Source organism: Spermophilus citellus (assembly GCF_964194105.1).
Source record: "Spermophilus citellus genome assembly, chromosome: 5".
Classification (NCBI taxonomy): domain Eukaryota; kingdom Metazoa; phylum Chordata; class Mammalia; order Rodentia; family Sciuridae; genus Spermophilus; species Spermophilus citellus.
Genome location: NC_138186.1, coordinates 147865434 through 147891642, shown reverse-complemented (window position 1 = coordinate 147891642; position 26209 = coordinate 147865434). Strand labels below are relative to the sequence as shown.

General features: G+C 38.0%; 1 protein-coding gene across 1 annotated transcript in view; it reads right to left on the bottom strand.

Annotated features, from left to right (window-relative positions):
* The window catches only part of ECT2L (epithelial cell transforming 2 like), a 78332-nt gene that overhangs the window by 25593 nt on the left and 26530 nt on the right, over positions 1-26209 (bottom strand). Inside the window, exons 4-10 of the mRNA XM_081295061.1 lie at positions 18039-18201; positions 13267-13519; positions 11697-11865; positions 10510-10651; positions 8134-8302; positions 5948-6076; positions 2-53 (exon numbers count right to left, since the gene is read on the bottom strand). Coding sequence (XP_081151187.1) covers positions 2-53; positions 5948-6076; positions 8134-8302; positions 10510-10651; positions 11697-11865; positions 13267-13519; positions 18039-18201 — 1077 coding nt within the window. The remainder of the gene's footprint in view (position 1; positions 54-5947; positions 6077-8133; positions 8303-10509; positions 10652-11696; positions 11866-13266; positions 13520-18038; positions 18202-26209) is intronic.

The following is a 26209-nucleotide window of genomic DNA, read 5'->3' as shown; positions in this document are numbered from 1 at the left end:
AAAGAATGTGCCAGTTAGTTGAGACAGCTGAGAGAGCACTTCTATGCCTGCCTCTGCATAGCCAAAAATACTTGTATTAGTTTACTCACAGGTTTTACCAGGTACTGTTAAATACCACTTAGAAATACAAAGGGCTCAGCCAAGAAAACTCACTAGGAGTTGTCACCTTCGATTCAAATCCTGCCTTTAAACAGTCCATTAAAACTTTATGTTTAGCTGGGCATGGTAGCGCGCCTGTAATCACAGCGGCTGAGACAGGAGAATTGTGAGTTCGAAGCCAGCCTCAGCAATGGCGAGGCACTAAGCAACTCAGTGAGACCCTGTCCCTAAATAAAATACAAAATAGGGCTGGGGAAGAGGCTCAGTGGCCAAATGTCCTGGGTTCAATCCTTGGTACCCCCCGCCCAAAAAAAATAAAACTTTATGTTTCACCCCTTAACACTGAAGCTCAACTCTTTAGTTCATGAAGACTAAACAGTAGAGTGGTGAAAGAGGGCAAGGAGCTGGGCACAGTGGTTATTTACAAATTTGGAATTCTCAGCCCAAAGACAAGGAAAAGCTACATATATTTTTAAAAATAGTCTGACTCAAAAGAGAGTTCTCACTGTAAGAGGACAGACATAATTAAAATACAAATCAATACAGGGCCAAAATTTAGTTTCCCTCCCTACCTCAATGACACAGCATATAGATCAGATTATTGAATTTAGTGTATAGATTGAATCATTTGGAATAAAATAATGTAACGAGTAATGCATTTTAGTCCTTTGTGGACCAAGAGTAAATAACTACTTCAAACTGTTCAATTACTGTTTGGAACAAGATGAGAAAGGTGGAAGTTTAGATGCTTCTGACTTACTGATGCCTAACGTTTCAAGTATAGAATCCAAGTGTGGACCTCCATGCATGGAGTCAACTGACTTCAACAAATACGCTAATGAAATTACTGTGGAGAGAGCAGTCTTTAAAAGGAATGGTGCTGGAAAACTTAGATATCCATTTGTAAAAAAAAAAAAAAAAATTTAACCTCAACCAATGCCTCATAGTCTACTAAAAAATAAATAAATAAAATGGGTCACATACCTAACTGTCAAATTAAAACTATAAATCAAGTCCTACAAATCATAGGGAAAATCTTTATGACCTATGGTTTAAATGAAGAGTTTTTAGATATGATACCAAAGTCATGATTTATAAAATTAAAAATGATAAATTTGATTGATCAAAATTAAGAACTTCTACTCTTCAAATGAAACCATTCAGAAAAGGAAAATATTAGTCACAGACAGAAGAAAACATTGTTTTTCGAATATGAAAAATATTTGAACAGAAATTTCACCAAGGTAAGTGAATGGTAAATAATTACATGAAAAAAATGCTCAGCATCATGAGTCATTAGGAAACTGAAAATTAAAAATACAATGAGATAGGCCAGGCACGGTGGCCCAAGGCCCAAGTGACTCAGGAGGCTGAATCAGAAGGCTTGCAAGTTCAAGGTCAGCCTCAGCAATTTAATGAGGTTCTATGCCACTTAGCAGAACCCTGTCTCAAAATTAAGAACAAAAATGACTGGAAATGTAGCTCAGTGGTAAAGGTCCCCTGGGATTAATCCCCAATACCCACCCCACAATGCAACAAGATACCACTACACATTCATTTGAATAGTTAAGACAGCTGACCAGATCAAGTACTGGAGCACTGGGCAACTGGAGTTCTCATATACTCCTATTGGAAATGTTAAGTGGCATAAGTAAGTAGTTACTCTGGGAGATAGTTTAGCTATTTTTTAAAAAAGTTAAGCACACACTTATCATGTGACCCAGTCATTCCACTCTTAGATATTTATCCAAGAGAAATGAAAGCATATGTTTACAGCAACTTTAATTCTACAAGCCAGAAACAAAAAAGAATTCAAATTTATATCAAGAGATAAATGAATGTGTCTCTCTGTTAATAGATTATGAAGTTACCCACATAATCTGTCATTGTCTATGATTATGGTGTATCCATGAAAAGTAATAATTCCCAGGAGTAAAAAGAAATGAGCCATTGATTGCATTCAGTGGATGAACCTAAAATAATTATTCTCACTGAACGAAGTTGGACCAAAAAAATATGTGCTAAATGATTTCATTTATAGAATATTCTAAAAGATGTAAGTTAATATTTAGTGAAAAAAAAAGTATATCAGTAGTGGCCTCAGGTTGGGGAGAGGAGAAGCAGGAGAGAAATTGTAAATTGGAAAGGAAATTTCATCTCCTTGACTATTTTATGATCACAGGGCAGGAATACACAAGTCAAAATTTATCTAATCACACACTTTAAGTATATGTGATTTATCGTATATCCACTACTCTTCTATGAGCTGTATAAAAATCAGGCACAGTTGTGTACATAATCCACAAATGAGAAGCCAGCAAAGAAGACCTAGAAGAAGAGGTCACTGAGGTGGGAGGGAAACAAGGAGAACATGGTATTAGAGAAACCAAAAGGAATGTTTTGAGCAGGCATGTTCCTCTGCATCAAATGCTTCCAAGAAGTCTAAGCAAGGGGATGAGGAGGAAGGGACCGCTGAGATTTGAGTACATGAAAGTCACTTCTAGTCTTCCAAAAAGGCAGAAGTGGGTAAAGAAGAAACAATCAGTATAGATCAGTAGGTCCCAAAGTGGGGCTGCAGCAACATCTCAGGGGAACCTGTTAGAAATAAAAATCCTCCAGCCCCAAGAACCTGATGGGACCAAAAACTCTAGGGTGGAGCCCACTGATGTGTATTTTAACAAACCCTCCAAGTGATTCATATATAGACTGAAGTTTAAGAATCACTGAGGTGACTATACTTAAAAAATGATGAGGGTAAATTTGTCTTTTTGTTAAAGACAGGGAGATGCTAGAAAGGCTCCTGATTTTTAGGGAGCATATGACAGAGGGAGAATTGAGGCTCTGGGGAAGGATCTGAGTGTGGGATTAAATTCTGCAGGAGAGTGATAATGAGGTATTGAGTGAGCGGCCAATCTTTGGGCAGAGGCCCTTCTTCCATGGTAAAATATGGGAAGAGTAAGAATGAAGACAAGGGTGGGGAAGGTGGTGGGAGGAAAATTAGGGAGTTTCCAAATGATTCAGCTTTCTTAGGAAAATAAGAGGCAAGGTCAACACAAAGAGATGGGTTATGAAAGACTGCCTGGAGATAAAGGATGAAATTGTCATCTCAAAGAGTGGGACAATGAATCTACCCAGGAAGTATGGAAAGATTGCTCATCAGTGTTGCTATCACACTTGACATTTATGTCATCCCAGTAGAGTTGGACTGGTGAGAACAATGCTATTACTTTCCCCAACCATCTTCAGCTGCTTTAATGCAAGTGAGCGTAGTGTATGCCCATGGTTTATTGTAACCAGCATTGGGATTTACCAGGAGAAAGAAGCAAGGAAGTTCCAAATCTTTGCAAGGGTGTGTTGAAATGTGGGATCATTAAATCCAAGTTCATCAAGGAAGGAACCAAGGAGGATGGAAAGGCAATAGAAGGAAAAAATGGGTGTGTGTGGACTCGAGGGCTTCAGGAAAAGAATTGCTGAGTGGGAATATTTGAGCACATGATCCATAAGTGGGACTCAGAGACAACTGCTGCAGTCATAGCTCATGGGGATAACAAGCTCAAGAGTGATGCCAGAAGCCAGGTGTGGTGGGTCCACCTGTGGTCCCAGATGCTCAGGAATCTGAAGTAGGAGGATCACTTGATCCCAAGAGTTTAAGACCAGCTTGAGCAACTTAGCAAGGGGGGAAAAAGTGATACTTAAGATGGTAGGGGGCATATTTTGGGGGGACAGATATTTGAGGGTCTTCAGTGGTTCATCTAGGAGATATTGTATTTGATGAGAATTTTAGGGATGTTGTTAGGGCCCAAAATGTAAGAAATGTATTTTGGGGGGTATCATTAAGCTTAACTTAAGATGATATTTATATTGATAAATCCTCTCTTTGTTCCTCACCTTTCCATATTGTTGCTATTTCTTCTTCTCCAGTTAAAAATTTTGCTCTGTAGGCTGGCATTGTAGCTCAGTGGTAGAGCACTTGCCCTGCATCAACAAGGATCTGGGTTTGATCCCCAGCACCACAAAAATCTGTTTGTTTTGTTATCATTATGAAAGTAATATTGTTTTGTTCTAGAATATAGGGACAAACTAATTATTTTTAAAAGTTAAAAAAAAGATAAAAACTCAGCCTATCATTCTATTTGATTTCTATTAGCATTGTGTACACATTCTTCCAAACCCTTTTCTATCCATACACCATCACCACCCTGTCCACCTCACATGCACAAATTTCTTAAACAGTGGGATCAAACCATCCATGCCCTTTGCAACCTATCTTTTAAAAGTGGTTTCTAAAGTAGGGAATGTGTAAAGCACATATAGAAATGGATGCTGCTTGCCAATATTTTGGTACATTTCCTCTTAGGTTTTTCTATATATATTTTCTTTATGGTTCACATTGTGTGTGTGTGTGTGTGTGTGTGTGTGTGTGTGTGTGATAACTTTACAGAGGTAGTTATTTATAATTTTTGTACATTATTTTGTACATCTCGTGGGGCAGGGGGGGGACTGGGGATTGAACCCAGCCCATCCTTTTTTATTTTTTATTTTGAGACAAGATCTCACCAAGTTGCTTAGGGCCTCATTAAGTTGTTGAGGCTGGTCTTAAACTTGTGATCCTCCTGCCTCAGCCTCCTGAGTTGCTGGGATTACAGATATGCACCACCACACTCAGCACCCAGCACTTTGTTTCATTTTTTATCCCTCTCCATCTTGTTTCATTTTTCCTTCCCTTTGCATGTATTAAATAGTCCTGTGAAATTTGAGGATTAAAAAGAGCTTCAAGCTGAGTGTGGTGGTGTACACCTGTAATCCCAGTGGCCTTGGAGGCTAAGGCAAGAGGATTGTAAATTCAAAGCCAGCCTCAGCAACTTAGCGAGGCTCTAAGCAACTCAGTGAAACCCTGTGTCTAAATAAAAATACAAAAAAAGGCTGGGATGTGGCTCAATGGTTGAGTGCCCCTAGGTTCAATCCCCGGTATTAAAAAAAAAAAAAAAAAGGTTCAAAACTCACAGTGCTTTCAAGAATGACAAATAAGAAGCATTCTGAGAAATTTTAATTTCATGCTCCCTCTCCTCTTCTCTGGTTCATAAATTCCAGACAGGTGGGCCACTTTACTGATCACCAACCATGCTTATTTTTATAAAGCACTTCATTGTTTTTAATATTATCTATTTATTTTAATTTTTATTATTTAAATATTTATAATTTTTAACATATTTTTTACTTGTATTTGAACACAATACCTTTATTTAATTTATTTATTTATTTGTTTTTAGGCCGTGCTGAGGATCAAACCCAGAGCCTTGCAGGTGCTAGGTGAGTGCTCTACCACTGAGCCACAGCCCCAGCCCAAAATATTTATATTATTTTTATATTTGCAGGTCCTTATGGTCAGGTAAGTTACTAACTCCTAATTTCTGTGTGAGGAAACAGCCACAAACTTGCCTGTGGCCACACAGCTAACAAACAGCATGGGCAGACTCAGGTCCAGGACCTTGGTCACCAAGGTCATGCTCATTCAAGATTCTAAGCACTGAAGGGGCAGTTTTCCTCAGACTGTTGATAATTGTTCCTCTGCTGACCAGGTACTTTCCCTCATATTATGGATACTGATTTTTGTTTCCAGAATAAATAGAAATGACGCTGCTGAGTCTTACCAGAAGTGACTATTTCTACAGAGACAGGTTATTCTGATCACTATCCCCAACCCCTTCTTTCCTGGGTATATGACATATAAAGAAAAATAAGAGAGAAGTATGACTGAGTCATTTGCTCTAAGAGCACTTCACAAATTCACAGAGGAACATCATAAAGTAGTCTGACCACTTCTTTCTAGGGTACGTCAAAAGCTCACCTGATGCTCCAAGAGGCACAAATAAGTCCACATGACCCCCTTCTTCTTTGGTGGCTACAAGGCTGCCTAATTTCTCCCAGAAGTCTCTCACTTCAGGCCTCAGTAAATTTTTAATCCCAATTTTATAGCCTGAGGGGGACAAATCAAAATGTCATATTAGTTTGTGAAATTATCATGAACAGCAGTGTGCAAACACAGTTTCTAAAAGCCAACATCTGCCCATAAGACCAAGATCTCCGGACTTCATGCTGCACCACGTTCAGATCATTAAGATGCCACTGGACACCCCCATGGCAGAGTGTCCTTCACACTGTGGAACAACTGGACATGGTGTGCTTTAGCTTTGGGCTTTGCATTTCTGCCTCCACCTTGCTCATACAGAGTTCACAGGGAATAACCGGTCAAGTCCTGGGACCTTGCAACCAAGTTCCAAAGTCAAAATGCTTCCCACAATTATCAATCAAAACATAAGTAGTTCAGAACAGATGTCAGCTCCCAGAGCCAGCAAACATTAACTGCCACTCTCCTCTGCTTCACTTCCTGGGAAGTGATTCAGGGACTCACTTCACCATTTTGTGAATTTCCTGCCAGCTGGATCTTGGATCATCTTGTTCCCTCCTCCCTCAAACCACAAGGATGGAATATTTGATGACAGTAAATCCTTCTTTGGGTATAGGCAGAGGAGAATCCAAGTTCTATAAGGGAGAAAAGAAACTAGAAGTTTACTTCTAAAACTCATCATTTCTCCCCAGCCCCCAAAAGGGTGACTGTTAGCCTAGCATGGTGGCACATGCTTATAATTCTAGCAACTTGAGAGGTTGAGGCAGAATAAGCTCAAGTTTAAGGTCAGCCCCAGGAACTCAATGAGACCCTGCCTCAAAATAAAAAATAAAAAGGGCTAGGTATGTACCTAAGTGATAAAACACCCCTGGGCTCAATCCCAAGTACCACACAAAAATGTATATGTAGACATATATAGATACATAGATATAGGTATATCTACCTATATAGAGACACCAATGGCCAAACATCACTCATCACTCAATATCATAGAAATGCCAGTCAAAAACAATGATGATGGGCATTGTTCAAAAAAAAGAAAAGAGCCAGGCGTAGTGACACACACCTATAATTCCAGCAGCTTGGGAGGCTGAGGCAGGAGGATTGTGAATTCAAAGCCGGCCTCAGCAAAAGCAAGGCACTAATCAACTAACTCAGTGAGACCCTGTCTCTAAATAAAAATACAAAACAGGCCTGAGAATTTGGCTTAGTTATCTAATGACGCTGAGTTCAATCCCTAGTACCGCCCCCCACAACCCCCCCCCCCGAAAAAAAAGGAGAGGAAAGAACAAATGAAGGATTTAGAAAAACTGAAACACTTATGTCACGTTGACAAAAACAGCTATGGAAAACTATATGGGGATTTCTCCAGAAATTAAAAGTAGAACTACCAGGTGTGGTGACACATGCCTGTAATCGCAATGTCTCAGGAAGATGAATTAGAAGGATCATAAATTCAAGATCAGCCTCAGCAATTTAATAAGACCATGTTTCAAAAAATTCAGGGCTGTGGATGCAGCTCGGTGGTAAAGTGGCCCTTGGGTTTACTTCCTAGCACCAAAACAAAAATAGAACTACCATGGGAGACCCAGCAATCACATCCAAAGTAATTATGAGCAAAAACTCAGAGAGATATTTGCAGACCCTTATTCACAGCAGCCAAGATATGGAAGTAACAAATGGATGGACAAACTGATACGCAAAATGGGGCATAAACATACAATGAAATATTATTCACTTTCAAAAGAAGGAAATCCTGTCACATGCTACAACATGGGATGAATCTTGAGGACATTATGCTAAGTGAAATACATCCGTCACAAAAAGACAAATGTGATTCCACTTGTAGGAGGAATCTAAAGTGCAGTAGAATGACGTTTGCCAGGGATTATGAGAAGGGAAGAGAATTAGTCACAATTGAAATTATTGTTGAGTAGATACAGAGTTTGATTGAGTTGAGAATATGAAAAAGTTCTGGACAGCTATTTCGCAACAATATGAGTATGCTCTTAAGCTAAAATCAACACTTCTTAGCAAATTGAAAATTAATATTAAAGTTATTCAGTGGACAAACACTGCATAAGTGCAAAGTTGTCTGGCTGTTCTTCACCAATCCCCAGTCCCACCTTGAAGTAAATTGATTTCTCTACTATCTCCATCACTCAGGATTCCTATGCTCTGTGCCTTCCGCCCCTGCAGGGCTTTCCCTATGAGGTAGAGAAGGCTCTCCAAGGTCATGCCGCCATGTTCACAGACCACAGAAATGACACCTGCCTTCAGGCTGTCCACCACCATCTAGAAAACAAACACAGCTACAGGTCCAGGGTCTGTTATTTTATAATGTTTACTAATAGGAGAATTATAAAGGATATATAATGTACTGTGTCTGCTAAGGAGGTTTTTGTTTTTCGGAAATCATGGAAGGAAGAAGCTAAGTTTCCTTCTTAATTGATTCCCTTTAAAATTATTGTACTCCCTTTCTAATTACAAGAGGAGAAAATTAAGTATACTTGCAACTCCATCGCTCAGAGATACATGTTTTTAACAATTTAGGTTATTTTCTTTTAGTCTTTTTACCTTTGTACACTCTATGCACAAATATATACATATATATTTTAATTTATATTTAATATTAATATATATTTTAAAATATATTTATGTATTTTATATACTCATATATATTAAAATGTATATAAAATATATAAATATATCATATACATATATAATTTAAAAATGATAAAATCGAGATCATACAATACTGCAATGAACTTCTTGGATTTAAATTTTCCTTTTCACTATGAATTTTTGAATTATCAATATCAGTTTATAAATATTTCCCATTTAAATCAATGTTAAAAAATGCTATTAATTCAATAGCCAAGCAAACTTTTCACCGTGATAAAGTTAATTCATAGTGTCAGACTGATTGAGAAGTCATTAAAGCTGCTGCCTTTTCCAAAACCTCATGCCACGTTCTTGATTCAGTTCAACTGACCAGAGAACTACCATGTGGTTATGTTCCACTCTTTACTTAAACTCCCCATCATTCATAGTCAAATAAATAATTGTGCCATAGTCTTACGTAAAAGAGGACAAACAGGGAAATGGATTTGACCAACTTGTTAGTGCACACAGATAAAACAGGCAATATTTTATTAACTACCACAAAGAAATCAAATCTGGAATTATCAGAAATATAGAAAATGTAGAGATTTTTGTGGACTAGGATGGTACAGGCATACTTCTGAGATCGTAAACTATAGGTGGACCTTGAAAAACAGGTGGCATTTGGATAGGTGGAAAGGGGCCATCAATGATTGAACCTCTGTGCCAACAGTACATTTTTTAGCATTAGGGGAACTACTTGTGGCACACACGCAGATCTCAGCTCTGAACTTATTCTCTCATAGACTTGCTGAGCTCACCAACTGACAATGATTAGAGCCACTTCCTCCATGCCCTAAAGAAACAATTTCACATCTTCAAAGCAGCCATTTTGTTACAAATAGGAACTTTCTGGTAAACTTTCTAAGTAGACCAATGAATGTAGCCCGCTGAATGAGATTCTCTTCATCTCTTTGTGTGTATTAATACAAACACATCCATATATACAGATGCTCGCCAACTTACAGAGTTATGCCCAACAAACCCACTGTAAGTTGAAAACATCCCACATCAAAACTGCATTTCATTTCATACCTCTAACCTACCAAGCATGCCCATCTAGCAACACAGCACACACAGCACACAGAGCCTGCTGTGATCCCCTTCGCAGGGCTGACTGGCAGCTATGGCTCCCTGCTGCTGCCACCTAGCATTGCCAGACAGGATCATACCACTTATGACCAGCCCCAGAAAAGATCAAGATTCAAAATTCAAAGACTGGTTTCTACTGAATGTCTCTGGCTTTCATGCCATGCATGAGAAAATCAAAAACTCATTAAGTCAAACTGTGATAAGTCTGAATACAAACGTATACCAAAAAAAAAAAAAAGTGTGTCTTCTACATATTCATTTTTTGTATTCATATTAAAATTAAAAAATATAAGTTTATTATATATAAAGCATATTTTAATTGACTGGTACCTTCATGAACTAGATCAAAGAATATGATTTCTCACATTCTTCTTCTGAGAGATGGTGGTTATGTAATATTATTAAAATCTTTGGGAATTCCAGAGAAGATCTTAAATAAGTCTTAATCATCATGTTGTTTTTTGGATTAAGTGCAACAGATTCATTTCAATAAGAATATTCTGAACACCTATTAAATGCAAGTCAGTTTGTCTACTGCTTTTTCAGTTAGTTTGATTCATGGTTACCTTTATTGTTTCCGGTTTTAAAAATGTTTGGGGTTTGTAAATTTCCACTTAGATCAGGCAATTTTCCATTTAGGAGATGAATCATTTTTGTACACATCGTGGCCAAAACCTTGCTACACACCCTCTATGTGGATGAAAAATGACCATTCAGGAAAGGGCTGGCCTCACAAGAGTCTGTACCTCATACGCGGGAATCCGAGATGATATTATGATGACGTGTAGCTGGGAAGCATAGGAAGAGCTGTCATCATTTTGAGAAACGCCATGCCAGGTTTTCTTTTTTGATAATAAAGGGTAAGGATGACTTCCAGAAACATTGCTTCTGTAGTGAAAGAGGAGGGGTGAGTATAGTTCTGCTCTTCTCTTAACTTCACTTCTGATAAGTAAGCATCTGTGTCCTCTGAACTCCAGCTGCACTGCGTGAGGCACCTGGCCTCTGGGTCTCAGGGGACAGCAGCAAATAGGCTGTGGCTTGGGGGACAGCAGCAGAGCAGAGTCACATCTTGGGCTGCTGGCAGAGCAGAGTCACATCTGCGCTCCTAGGCCTCCTCTCCCCCACACCTGGGATGTTAGAAAGGTCTTGAAACATTATGGCTTTTGTTGGGCCCTTAAAGTTAATGTGATGATATACTTAGGGGTTAAAACTGAGCAATCAAGAAATTTTAAATTTCCTTCTGAGACTTAGGGGTCTCTGAGTCATGTCTCTATTCTCTCCACAGCCATCCCGACCCCAACATTACCCTATGACAAGTGCTTTAGAAGGTGCAGCCTACTGGAAGGGAGTTAGGTCATTGGGTGTGTGCTTTTGAAGGAAATATTGGGATCCAGCCCCTTACTCTTTCTGCTTTCTAGCCTCCATGAGGCCAGCAGGCCTCCTCTGCCACTCACTGGCCATGATATACTGTGCTGACCACAGGCCCAATGCAGCACAGCCAAACAACCATGGACTGAACCCTCTGAACCCATGAGCCAAAAAATAAACCTTTCCTCCTCTTAAGTTTATTTATCTTGGGTATTTGTTACAGCAACAGAAAGCTGACTAGTGTAGACCCGTTTAGATATGTTTGCTCCATCAAAAACACTTGTGGGAAAACATTAGTTTTACTCGAAAACTTTATACAGAAAATGTACTACATCCACAATATAACCTCATTGCAAGGTTAAGAATATATCAAACGCAAGGTTTACACATTTCCCTCTTCAGACAGCATTTTCAAGACTGCTTTTCTGGAAAATGTAATAATTGTTTCCATAGATAGTTAATAGAATATGAACCATATAATTATTGAAGCTCCTTGCAGGTTATCTAAATTATTCTAGAATGGATTATTGGTTATATGGGTAACAGTAGATGGAAATGTGCTTACTGTTTGGGCAAAGCTTCTTTTGATGCCAAAACAAGCTGTTTCTCCAAAGCTTCATGTAATCCCACTCGATCCCTCACCGTCTGGGAGAGATGTGGTTGGTATTTGGATTTTAACAATCTGGAGCAGCATGTTCCAGTCACCCAAGGGGGTCGAACTTTGAATAACTCCTCTGGAAAACAAACACCAGTAGGCTCGGCTGTTTACTTCAAGCTTCTTCCAGCCAAGTCGACATAGATAAAGGCATCAATAAAGCTATACCAGGGCAGTATTCCAGATGACAACAATTACAGCCATTTGCAAACACTCTTAGGTTTTCTCATCCTTACAGCACTGTGGCTGTGACTTATCAGTCATTTCAGGTCAAGAAAAAAAGCGCAGAAGACAAAGAACTCTTCTTGTGGAGAGCAAGTCTTCAATTTATAGACTTCCCATCCATTTCTGCCCTTGTTCTCTGTTCCAAGCAATTTCCCATTTGTTACAATCTCCCCAGAGGATGAGTCAGTGGGGGGAGGGGGGCGGGGAAAGGGAGAACTCAAATCTGTCTAGTTGAATCTATTTATTTATTTATATAACCAGGATTGAACCCAGGGGTGCTTAACCACTGAGCCACATCCCCAGCCCTTTTTATATTTTATTTAGAGACAGGGTTTCCCTGAGTTGCTTAGGGTCTCACTAAATTGCTAAGGCTGGCTTTGAAGTCACAATCCTCCTGCCTCAACCTCCTGAGCCACTGGGATTACAGGTGTGCACCAACTATGACTAGCTAATTGCTTATTTTTAAAATACACTGTGAAGCTGGGGTTGTGGCTCAGTGGTAGAGCCCTTGCCTAGCAAGTGTGAGGCACTGGGTTCGATCCCTCAGCACCACAGAAAAATAAGATAAAGTATTGTGTCCACCTACAACTAAAATATATATATATACTATATATATATATATATATATATATATATATATATATATATATATCATATATATGTATATATATGATAAAACACACTGTACAGGCTAGAGGACTTAGCTAAAAATATGTCTTCATTCCTACTTTCTCTTTGCCCTTTTAAAAAACTTTTTTTACTGCCATCCCTTCTGCTTCCATTCCCATTTTTATTTCTCCTCTTTTATTTCATTTGTTTATTTTTGGGGGTCCTGAGGATCAAACCCTGTACCTCACATGTACTAGGCAAGTGCTCTACCACTGAACCACAACCCCGGCCTTTATTTCTCCTCTTTTAGCATCAATCCCAGCTCTTCCATCCTGAAGCTCTTCCTTGACTCTCAGTGTATATATTTTTCTCCTCCTTGTTCTTGGTCTTAAAAACCTGAGAGGAACAGTGATGGAGGTGCTGATTCTTGACTTTATAAATTTCATCTAAAGTCTTTTGGTTTTTGTTACCCACTAACTTGAAATACACAATAAAGGAAAAAGAATTGGCCCTGAGCATACATGAGAGAAGACCCCACAGGCTGTTCCAGAAAGACAGAGCTATCCTCCTCTGTAGGAATCAGTCTGTAAATCCATTTGTTTCTACAACACTTGAGTAAGACACAATGTTTTAAAATGCTACTCACTCTTGTGTAGAGCAATTTTCTCCCAAATTATTTTCCTTAGGCACTTTTCTCTCTGTCTCTCCTGAAGCTCCTCGTCCTCTGCTTTGGGTTCATTCAGTGTCCCATAAAGAGCAGCGGCCTCCCTGGGAGTTAGCCAGTCTAGGTTGGACACACAAGCAATGTAATGGCGCTTCCAAGCCCCATACTCGTTGTCTGTTGGTGTATAGGGCAGAAACCATCCAAACTTAATACATTTGGGCATCCATAAGCAATCCTTCAAAAAAATCATAAAAATAAAAAAAGAGAACAATGAGTTATAAAATTTTTAAAAAATAGTTTTCTAGCAATAACATTTTCAGGTATCCAGACAATATTTTTTTGTTACATTTGAGATTTCTGGTATAATTGACTTGACATTTCAGCTTGACCCTGAGAAATATGAAGCATACCTTACTCCATAGGAAAAATTCTTTGGTAGAAAAGAATATCTATATGACAGATGGATATATGTATTGGTCATATTTGTGACACTCTTCCAGTGTTCCCATTGCATTTGGTTACACTGACCTTAGAGTCATACAATTCAATTTCCTGCAATATTGTAGTGGTTTGTTCCAAACCAACCCTCTCACAAGAACACTTGTGATTGAACCATATGATATTGCAATATACAACCGTTTTTGACACATGCAAACAGTGAATTTCGTGGGATTCAATCTAATAACTCATCTAGACAAAACAACATTTTTCAAAAATAATTATTTGAAGGCATTATAGAGCTATCAATGGAACATAGACTTGCCACCAAGACCTCAAGAGAAAGAAAACCAGACAGATACGCCTGATATTTGTCAGTACTTTTTACTTCAAGGCATTTTCTAGTTCTGAAGTAAATCTTAGTAGGCTAAGAAGCTGAGAAGAAAATTATGGCTGAAAGATTTAGAAGCTATAAAGAACTTTAGGGATTTTTATAAGAAAGAAAGGAGACAAGTAAAATTCAGGGCTCAGTAAAGGGAATAGCACTGGTAACCACCCCAGGCCTTCAGGAGAGACCCTTTCAGGAAAAATGATGCAAAATTAGACAACCTATCACAAGAACAAAAGCCAGCTTTGAAAGAGTTTGTTCTCTGATTGGATTTACATGATCCGTTCCCAGCCTAACCATATGCCAGAGGCAAAAGTAAATTCTCTTGGAGGAAAATAACATCATCTAGAGACCCAAATTATCACATCAATGTTTTATACTCAGTTATCTAGTGCCTAAACAAAAATAATCAGAACATGGAACAAGACAAGGATTGTTTGTTTCTTCTTTAGTTTTTAGTAACCATAGAGAGATCCTCAGGAGAGCCAAACATTGTAATTATGAAACTTTGAAAAATTACACCCTGTAATTAATATATCTGAAGATATAAATGGCCAAGTGGAAATTTTTGGCAATAGAAGTACATTGACATTCTAGAACTGAAAAATATAATAATTGAAATTTAAAACTCAGTGAATGAGGTTTAAGAGAAGATCAGAATCCAGCTAAAGAAATAATTAGTAAACTGAAAGATGGGTCAGAAAAAAATCTGGATTTAAACGTGGAAAGCTAAAAGCATAGAACATGCATATAACAAAATATGGAACTTATAAGACATGGTGAATCAGTTTAACATTAGTATCAGAATCCCAAGAGCAAAAGAGACATACCGGGGCAGAAGCAATATATGAAGAGACAACACACAGATGAAAAACACTAAATATGAGATTAAAAACTGCAAGGGCTAGGGATATAGTTCAGTTGGTAGAGTGCTTACCTCGCATGCACAAGGCACCACAAACAAACAAACAAAAAACAACTCACTGCAAAATACTAATACAAAGCTGTATACATATAGGTACATCAACACACATATATACCTGGGTATATCAAAATATAATTGCTGAAAATAAAAGAGAAAGAAGTCTGATTGGCAGCTAGAGACAAGAGAAAAAAATACCTTTAAGGTATTTTTCTCAAGAAAAAGTTGTGGAAGCCAGAAGACAATGGAACATTCTCAAAGTTCTATAAAAATTAACTGCCACCCTATGTGCATATATGATTACACAACCAGTGTGATATTACATCAAGCACAAGAATGAGAATTTATTTTTCATTTATGCATGATGTGTCAAAATGCATTCCACTTTCATGTATAGCTAATTAGAAAAATAAAAATAAATTAACTGCCAAATTGGAATTCAAATTCCCAGTGGAAAATATCCTCAAATATAAAGATAAAATAAATACTTGGTAGACAAACAAAAATTAAGAAAATTTTATCATCAGCAACAGACCTACACTAAAAAGGAATATTAAAGAAATTCAGAAAAACATGATCCTAAAAGGAGCTCAGAGATATCAGAAGTTAGCAACAGAAAAAATAAATAGGTAGTTACATAGAAATAAATATTGATTTTATAAAACAATAGCAATAAAGTTTTGTGAGGTATATTACATATTATATATAGTTATATATACATATATAGTTATATATACATATATATATATATATATAGAGAGAGAGAGAGAGAGAGAGAGAGAGAGAGAGAGAGTTAGACACACCCACATACACATACACACATAAAGTTTATATATACAGATGGCTCTCCATGGTATGGTTTGGATCTGGAAGTCTCCCAGAGTCTCATGGGTTGAAGGCTTGATCTCCAATCCAGCAATGTTTGGAGCTAGGACTCTGGGGAAATAATTGGATCACGAAGCCTCTGACATCAAGAATGGATTGATCCACTAGATTGATTCATGATTTGATGGCATCATTGAAAGATGGTAAACTGTAGTGAGTGGGGCCTACTTGGAGGAAGAGGTCATTGGGGGTGGTGCCTTGAAAGAGTGTATCTTATCTCCTGCCCCTCTCCACCCTGTTTCCCAGCTGCCATGAGCGGATCAGCTTTCCTACACCATGCTCCTCTGACATGATGTTCTGCCTCAACCTCAGGCCTAAAACGATGGTGCTGGCCATTGGACTGGAACCTCTGGAACCATAAGCCAAAACTAATGTGTCCTCCTTTTAAGTTTTTTTCTCAAGTATTTTGTCCCTGCAATGAAAAACTGACTAATACCAGGGTATTAGATACTATACATAACCTAGAGATGATATAAAATAGGAGAATTATAGTGTAAATACTACACTACTATATCATCTTATATAAGAGACTTGGGCAGCCATGGATTTGGGTATCTGTGTGGACAGAAGGATGTGCTAAAACCAATCCCCTGTGAACTCAAGGTCAATTGTACGTTTGTTACACACACACACACACACACACACACACACACACACATTATACTTGACAACAAAAGCACAGAATTGAGAAAGGGATCAATGAAATTAAAGGGTTCTAAGTTTCTTGCATTGTCTTGAAGTGGTAAAATAACAAAGGATGCTTACTACAGTCTCTGTGGTAACTGTGAAAGAACTTGTAACTTGCAGTCAAAAAATATTTAAAATATTAAGTTAATCCAAAGAAAGATGTGGAGAGGAAAAACACACAGAATAAACTAAAAAATAAATAGTAAGATGATGTATTTAAATCCAAATATGTCAGAATATATACAAATATAAACAAAATAAATACTTCAGTTTAAAATAAGAGGTTGCAGGCTGGGGATGGAGTTCAGCAGTAGAGTGCTTTTCTAACATATGTGAAGCCCCCAGTACTGCAATCAATCAATCAAAAATTGTCAAACCTTAGAAAGAAAGAAATTGCTGCCACCATATTCTCTTCACAACATATACCTTCAGTGTAAGGACCTACAAAAGTTAAATGTCAAAAGACAAAAACAATACATTGTGCAAACACTACCCTGAATTCTGAAGAGATTTTTTGAGGTTCTGTGAGCCCAGGGCTCATAGTGGGCTGTGCCTGTGACCTCTCCATCAAGAGCCAGTTAGTCTCGCAGACCAGGTCTTGACACAAGCCCACCCTGGACATTTTGCATAATCTAAAGAGAGGAAATTATTGACTTGGATCTTAAGTATGTCTGCCATTACATTGCATTGAATCTTTTCACAGAAAAGGAAGAGACAAAAAGACCAGAGCCAGAATTTATGGCAGAAGATGTTGATTTTAAGCAGCTGCTGTGAACTGCCTTTAACTGCTGTTAGAGGATCTAGATTAATATTCTTCAACAGATATTAGCTGAAGAGGGATCTGCCAAAGATATGGTTGTGTGGCAATTTTCTAGAATTGAGTTACCATGGATAAAATAATATCAGATAAAAAAACAAAGCTTAAATGGTTTTTCATGGAGTATAATGAACTCCTCTAACAAGGTAAGGTGTTTTCTATATATTGAATATTTCAAGATTATTTAAAATTATGTGAAGTACTGGAATCATGTATATTGCCTTAGTTGCAAAACCAATTGCTGTGTTGGGTGCAGTGGCACATGCCTGTATCCCAGCGGCTCAGGAGGCTGAGACACAAGGATTGTGGGTTCAAAGTCAGCCTCAGCAAGGGGAAGGCACTAAGCCCCTCATTCAGATCCAGTCTCTAAATAAAATACAAAATAGGGCTGGGGATGTGGCTCAGTGGTCGAGTGCCCCTGAGTTCAATACCTAGGACCAAAAAAAAAAAAAAAAAATGCTGGATTTCGCTTGTCCTTATTATTTTCATTCAGGGTGATTCGGTTGTGCTACAAGCACCCTCCGCTCTTATCTTCGGGGAAGACAGCTAGCAAATTGCCTCATCACAGATCACAGCTGCCTTTGAGTTCTGTTACTAGGAAGTGACACAAACTAAACCTGTTCAGTTAAAAACTTCCAGGGCCAGCTGACTTGGGCTGCTGCACACAGGTCTTTGGGGTTCAGGAAAGAGAAGATATGTAGAGAAATGAAGCGTGGTAACACAGTCGAGAAGTCCACCCTGGCCACTTGCGTCCTTTCTGAAAACCAGTCTTGGACAAACCTAAAAAGAAAGATGCAGAAATTTAGTTCAGAACCTCGATATCTAAAATTGACTAAAAATCTACATAATCTTTCTCCCAGGTTCTGCCTATAAAAATTAAGGTTTTGGGGCTGGGGTTGTGGCTCAGTGGCAGAACACTTGCCTCGCACATGTGAGGTACTAGGTTCAATCCTAAACACCACATAAAAATAAACAAACAAAATAAAGATATTGTGTCCATCTGTAATTTTTTTTCTAAAAAAAAGATTAAGGTTTTTATCAGAGGATAGCTGTGTACTTCAGTGGTAGAGTGCTTGCCTAGCATGTTCAAGGCCCTAAGTTTGATTCCCACACCACAGTAAATAAACAAATAAATAGCATAAGGTTAGAATTTCCAAAATACTGTATCCACTTTCAATTATCCATTTTAAAGAGAAAGAGGGATGACAAAAATATCTAAAATTCACAGGTACAAAAAAGTCTGAAATAAACTCACTTGTTTAAACCAAAAACCTGATTTCCCCCTTTCCCCTTAGCCCTAATTCAATGATCCAGAAAGTACTATTAGCTCTACATCCAAAATAAAGCCCCCAATCCAACTGCCTCTCCTCCATCATTACTGCTGTCACTCTGGTCCAAGGCACCTATACCTCTCTCCTGCACTGTGGCAACAGCCTCTAGATTGTTCTCCCAACATCCACTCTGGTCTTCTTAGAGCCCATTCTCCTCCACACAGCAGCCCAAGAGGTTCTTTAAAAAGGTATATTGGGTAATGTCACTCATGCAAGTAAAACCCTAAAATGACTTCCCAACACAATTAGAATCAAAACCTATAGCTGCTTCACACCTGCCACAGCATGAGGAGCAAAGCAAGAATGTCCACTCTGCCTACTTCAGTTCCCATCTACTGGAGGTCCCAGCCCATTCAATAAGGCAAGCAAGAAACAGAAGTAGAACTGTTTCAATTCATATGCCACGTACACAGAATCTACAAAACAACTATGAGAGACAGATAAGGAAACTGCAAACTAAGTTGTTGATAACTTCTTATTTTTAGCATCTCCTTTTTCATTCCTGATATTGATTATTTGTGTTCTCTTTTCAAAACTACTCTTGCTAAAAGTTTATAAATTGTATTACTTTTCTAAAAAATTGCTTTTGTTTTCATTAATTTTCCTTGTTATCTGTCCATTGTCTGTTTTATTGACTTTCACTCTTTTTCATTTCTTTCCTTCTGTTTATTTTGAGCATAATTTGCTATTTTTCTACTTTCTGCTGTCTGAAATTCAGGTCGGTAATTTTAAATCCCTTTATTCTTTTTTGATATAGTCATCCAAAATGATAAATTTCCCTCTAAGCTGTGCTTTATCTGCACCACACACCTTTAGATATGTTGAGTTTTCACCATCATTCAGTTTGAAATATTTTCTAATTTCCCTTGTGATTTCTTCTTTGACCACAGGTTATTTAGAAATGAGTGCAAATGCTACAATACTATCATGGTACTTAAAACATTCAACAATAATTATTTCATGTGACGTCTTTTCAGAATGATATATATCAGGTCTGTGCATTGCATTGCATTGTCTGCCACCTAAGCACAAATGAGTCCTAAATGGGTACAAAATCCAAAGCCCCATCAGTGGCCTTCTTGAGGGCTGTACATGTCCACACCCATAAACGAAGCACAGCTGCACAGACCTATTGCCTCCACCTACATAAAACATATATATACAAATTCTTAATTCCTAATTGTCCATACTGGTGACCAACAGGTTCTACAGTCCCAAGACACCAGACAGGGGTCATATTTGAATAACAATTGCTAGAGCAAGAAGGCTTGGAAGCAACCCAGGTAGCAGTAAATCAGGGGCTTTTTCTGGAACCTTTATCTCCTCCAAATTCAGTGAAATTACAGACATCTCTGACTGGTCTCAAAGCTACTTAGAAACTTGCTAAAGAAGCCACCAGAACTCTTTACCTCAGGACTTTGGGACTATGGAACCTTCTCCCACTGCTAAGTGACTATGCTGACCCGTGTTACTGGACACTAATGAACGCAGATTAACTCATGGGAAGAGAACCTGGGACTGAACAAGCCTCATCTCTGACTTAAATTCCCATAGTGTGGCTTAAGCCTGAGTAAGCTTCATGTGAGAGGAAAACGGCATCTCTAATTAAGAAAAAATAAGACGTTAGTTACTGTTGTAAACAAGTGGCTAAATACCCTGCAGACTAGTTGAAACCACTACTTTACCCAGACAACTGGCTTAAAGTGTATCCTCACCTACAAGTCTCAAACCCTGGAAACAGCAGAGCTCACTAAGGAAATAGTCCACCATCCAAAAGTCCACAATCCAGCATAATGGTGAAATGTTGATCACCACTCATAGTACTTGATGCTCAGCAGTCTGAACTCTAGTGGTACCACTAGTCCCAACACACTATCCTGAGACCAAATTTTACCCAAACAGACCAGTTGTTGAACTTCTAACTGTTGAGTCATGTTGGACCATAAAAAGTGGCCACATCTTAAAGAAAATGCCTCACTTTAAAAATAGTTGAAGAGTGCTCACTTTGGCAGCACATATACTAAAATTGGAACAATTTAGTATATGGAGAAGATTAGCATGGCTTGCAAATTCATGAAGTGTTCCATATTTTTCAAAGTTATGATGTTTACTGGTAAATGGATGGAGCTGGAGACTCTCATGCTAAATTAAATAAGCCAATTCCCCAGAATCAAAGTTCTGATATTCTCTCTGTTGTATGGATGCTAACACACAATAACAGGGCAGGGAGGGAAGAATAGAAGTTCATTGGATTAGACAAATGGGAATGAAGGGAAAGGAGGGAGGATGGGAACAGGAAAGACAGTAGACTTTCCTATGTTCATATATGAATACAGGATCATGGTAACTCTACATCATGTACAACCACAAGAATGGGAAGTTATACTCCATGTATGTATAATTTAACAGAATACACTCTAGGGTCATATTTAACTTCAAAGAATTGACAAGGAACTACAGAAACAAATCCAGGATCAATTTCACAGGGAGTTAGAAGTAATAAAAAACAAACAAATAGAAATCCTAGAAATGCAGGAAGCAATAAACCAACTTAAAACCTCAATTGACAATACTACCAGCAGAATAGATCACTTAGAAGATAGAACATCAGACAATGAAGACAAAGTATTTCAACTTGAAAAGAACATAGACAGCTCAGCAAGACTGCTAAGAAACCATGAACAGAACATTCAAGAATTATGGGATAACATTAAAAGACCAAACTTAAGAGTCATTGGGATACAGGAAGGCACAGAGCTCCAAACCAAAGGAATAAACAATCTATTCAATGAAATAATACGAGAAAACTTCCCAGACTTGAAGAATGAAACAGAATCCCATATCCTAGAAGCCTACAGGACGCCGAAAGTGCAAAATCATAAGAGATCCACACCTAGACACATTATAATGAAGATGCCCAACATACAGAATAAGGAGAGAATTTTAAAAGCTACAAGAGAAAGAAAGCAGATTACATTTAGGGGCAAACCAATCAGGATAACAGCTGATCTCTCAACACAGACTCTGAAAGCTAGAAGATCCTGGAATAACATTTTTCAAACACTGAAAGAAAATGGGTTCCAACCAAGAATCATGTATCCGGCAAAATTAAGCTTCAGGATGGAAGATGAAATTAAAACCTTTCACGATAAACAAAAGTTAAAAGAATTCGCAGCTAGAAAACCATCTCTTCAAAAAATCCTTGGCAAAACATTACAGGAAGAGGAAACTGAAAATAACATTGAAAACCATCAGTGGGAGGTAGGACAGTAAATGGGGGAAAGTAATCAAAGAGGAAAACTAATCAGGTTTAGTAACATAAATAAACAAATATGACTGGAGAAACAAACCAAATCTCAATAATAACCCTAAATGTTAATGGCTTAAACTCACCAATTAAGAGACACAGGCTAGTTGAATGGATCACAAAACAAGATCCAACAATATGTTGCCTACAGGAGACGCATTTGATAGGAAAAGATATACATAGACTGAAGGTGAAAGGCTGGGAAAAATCATTCCACTCACATGGACTGCGGAAACAAGCAGGAGTGTCCATACTCATATCAAACAAAATAGATTTCAAGCCAAAGTTAATCAAAAAGGATAAAGAGGGACACTGCATACTGCTCAAGGGAACCATACACCAACAAGACATAACAATCATAAATATATATGCCCCAAACAATGGTGCAGCTACGTTCATCAAGCAAACTCTTCTCAAGTACAAGAGTCTAATAGACCACCATACAATAATCATGGGAGACTTCAACACACCTCTCTCACCACTGGACAGATCTTCCAAACAAAAGTTAAAGAAGGAAACTATAGAACTCAACAACACAGTTAACAACCTAGACTTAATTGACATATATAGAATATACCACCCAACATCAAGTAGTTACACTTTTTTCTCAGCAGCACATGGATCCTTCTCAAAAATAGATCATATATTATGTCACAGGGCAACTCTTAGACAATATAAAGGAGTAGAAATAATACCATACATCTTATCTGATCATAATGGAATGAAACTGAAAATCAATGATAAAAGAAGGAAGGAAAAATCATGCATCACTTGGAGAATGAACAATAGGTTACTGAATGATCAATGGGTTATAGAAGACATTAAGGAGGAAATTAAAAACTTCTTAGAGTTAAATGAAATCACAGACACAACATATCGGAATCTATGGGACACATTGAAAGCAGTTTTAAGAGGAAAATTCATTGCTTGGAGCGCATTCCTTAAAAAAAGAAAAAACCAACAAATAAACGATCTCATATTTCATCTCAAAATCCTAGAAAAAGAAGAGCAAAACAACAGCAAAAGAAGTAGAAGGCAAGAAATAATTAAAATCAGAGCTGAAATTAATGAAATCGAAACAAAAGAAACAATTGAAAAAATTGACAAAACCAAAAGTTGGTTCTTTGAAAAAATAAATAAAATCGACAGACCCTTAGCCATGCTAACGAAGAGAAGAAGAGAGAGAACCCAAATTACTAGCATATGGGATGAAAAAGGCAATATCACAACAGACACTTCAGAAATACAGAAGATAATCAGAAATTATTTTGAATCCTTATACTCCAATAAAATAGAAGATAGTGAAGGCATCGATAAATTTCTTAAGTCATATGATCTGCCCAGATTGAGTCAGGAAGATATAGACAACCTAAACAGACCAATAACAATAGAGGAAATAGAAGAAACCATCAAAAGACTACCAACTAAGAAAAGCCCAGGACCGGACGGGTATACAGCAGAGTTTTACAAAACCTTTAAAGAGGAACTAACACCAATACTTTTCAAGCTATTTCAGGAAATAGAAAAAGAGGGAGAACTTCCAAATACATTCTACGAGGCCAACATCACCCTGATGCCTAAACCAGACAGAGACACTTCAAAGAAAGAAAACTACAGACCAATATCTCTAATGAACCTAGACGCAAAAATCCTCAATAAAATTCTGGCGAATCGGATTCAAAATCATATCAAAAAATTATACACCATGATCAAGTAGGATTCATCCCTGGGATGCAAGGCTGGTTCAATATACGGAAATCAATAAATGTTATTCACCACATCAATAGACTTAAAAATAAGAACCATATGATCATCTCGATAGATGCAGAAAAAGCATTCGACAAAGTACAGCATCCCTTTATGTTCAAAACTCTAGAAAAATTAAGGATAACAGGATCATACCTCAACATTGTAAAAGCAATCTATGATAAGCCACAGGCCAGCATCATTCTGAATGGAGAAAAAGTGAAGGCATTCCCTCTAAGATCTGGTACAAGACAGGGATGCCCTCTCTCACCACTTCTGTTCAACATAGTCCTCGAAACACTGGCCAGAGCAATTAGACAGATGAAAGAAATTAAAGGCATAAAAATAGGAAAAGAAGAACTTAAATTATCACTATTTGCAGACGATATGATTCTATACCTAACAGACCCAAAAGGGTCTACAAAGAAACTATTAGAGCTAATAAATGAATTCAGCAAAGTGGCAGGATATAAAATCAACACGCATAAATCAAATGCATTCCTGTATATCAGCGACAAATCCTCTGAAATGGAAATGAGGACAACTACTCCATTCACAATATCCCCCCCAAAAATAAAATACTTGGGAATCAACCTAACAAAAGAGGTGAAAGACCTATACAATGAAAACTACAGAACCCTAAAGAGAGATATAGAAGACCTCAGAAGATGGAAAAATATACCCTGTTCATGGATAGGCAGAACTAACATCATCAAAATGGCGATATTACCAAAAGTTCTCTATAAGTTCAATGCTATCCCAATCAAAATCCCAACAGCATTTCTTGTAGAAATAGATAAAACAATCAGGAAATTCATATGGAATAATAAAAGACCCAGAATAGCAAAAACAATGCTAAGCAGGAAGTGTGAATCAGGCGGTATAGCGATACCAGACTTCAAACTATACTACAGAGCAATAGTAACAAAAACAGCATGGTACTGGTACCAAAACAGGCGGGTGGACCAATGGTACAGAATAGAAGACACAGTAACCAATCCACAAAACTACAACTATCTTATATTTGATAAAGGGGCTAAAAGCATGCAATGGAGGAAGGATAGCATCTTCAACAAATGGTGCTGGGAAAACTGGAAATCCATTTGCATCAAAATGAAACTGAATCCCTTTCTCTCGCCATGCACAAAAGTTAACTCAAAATGGATCAAGGAGCTCGATATTAAATCAGAGACACGGCATCTGATAGAAGAAAAAGTCGGCTATGATCTACATACTGTGGGGTCGGGCTCCAAATTCCTCAATAGGACACCCATAGCGCTAGAGTTAACAACTAGAATCAACAAATGGGACTTACTCAAACTAAAAAGTTTTCTCTCAACAAAAGAAACAATAAGAGAGATAAACAGGGAGCCTTCATCCTGGGAACAAATCTTTACTCCATACACTTCAGATAGAGCCCTAATATCCAGAGTATACAAAGAACTCAAAAAATTAGATAATAAGATAACAAATAACCCAATCAACAAATGGGCCAAGGACCTGAACAGACACTTCTCAGAGGAGGACATACAATTAATTAACAAGTACATGAAAAAATGCTCAACATCGCTAGCAGTCAGAGAAATGCAAATCAAAACCACCCTAAGATACCATCTCACTCCAGTAAGATTGGCAGCCATTATGAAGTCCAACAACAACAAGTGCTGGCGAGGATGCGGGGAAAGGGGTACACTTGTTCATTGTTGGTGGGACTGCAAATTGGTGCAGCCAATTTGGAAAGCAGTATGGAGGTTTCTTGGAAAGCTGGGAATGGAACCACCATTTGACCCAGCTATTCCCCTTCTTGGTCTATTCCCTAAAGACCTTACAAGAGCATGCTACAGGGACACTGCTACATCGATGTTCATAGCAGCACAATTCACGATAGCAAGATTGTGGAACCAACCTAGAAGCCCCTCAATAGATGAATGGATTAAAAAATGTGGCATTTATACACAATGGAGTATTACTCTGCATTAAGAAATGACAAAATCATAGAATTTGCAGGGAAATGGATGGCATTAGAGCAGATTATGCTAATCGAAGCTAGCCAAGCCCTAAAAAACAAATGCCAAATGTCTGCTTTGATATAAAGAGAACAACTAAGAACAGAACAGGAAGGAAGAGCCTGAGGAAAAGACTACAGTAAACAAAGTCGAATGGGGGGAGAGAAACGGAGAAGGGAAAGCACATGGAAATAGTAGGAGACCTTCAATGATACATAAAATTATAAGAGGTTATGAGGGGCAAGGGGGAGGGAAAAAAAGGGAGAGAATTGAACAACAGCAGGGGAGGTAGAGAGGGAAGATGGGAGGGGAGGGGAGGGGAGGGGGGATAGTAGGGGATAGGAAAGGTAGCAGAATACAACAGTCACTAATATGGCATTATGTAAAAATGTGAATAT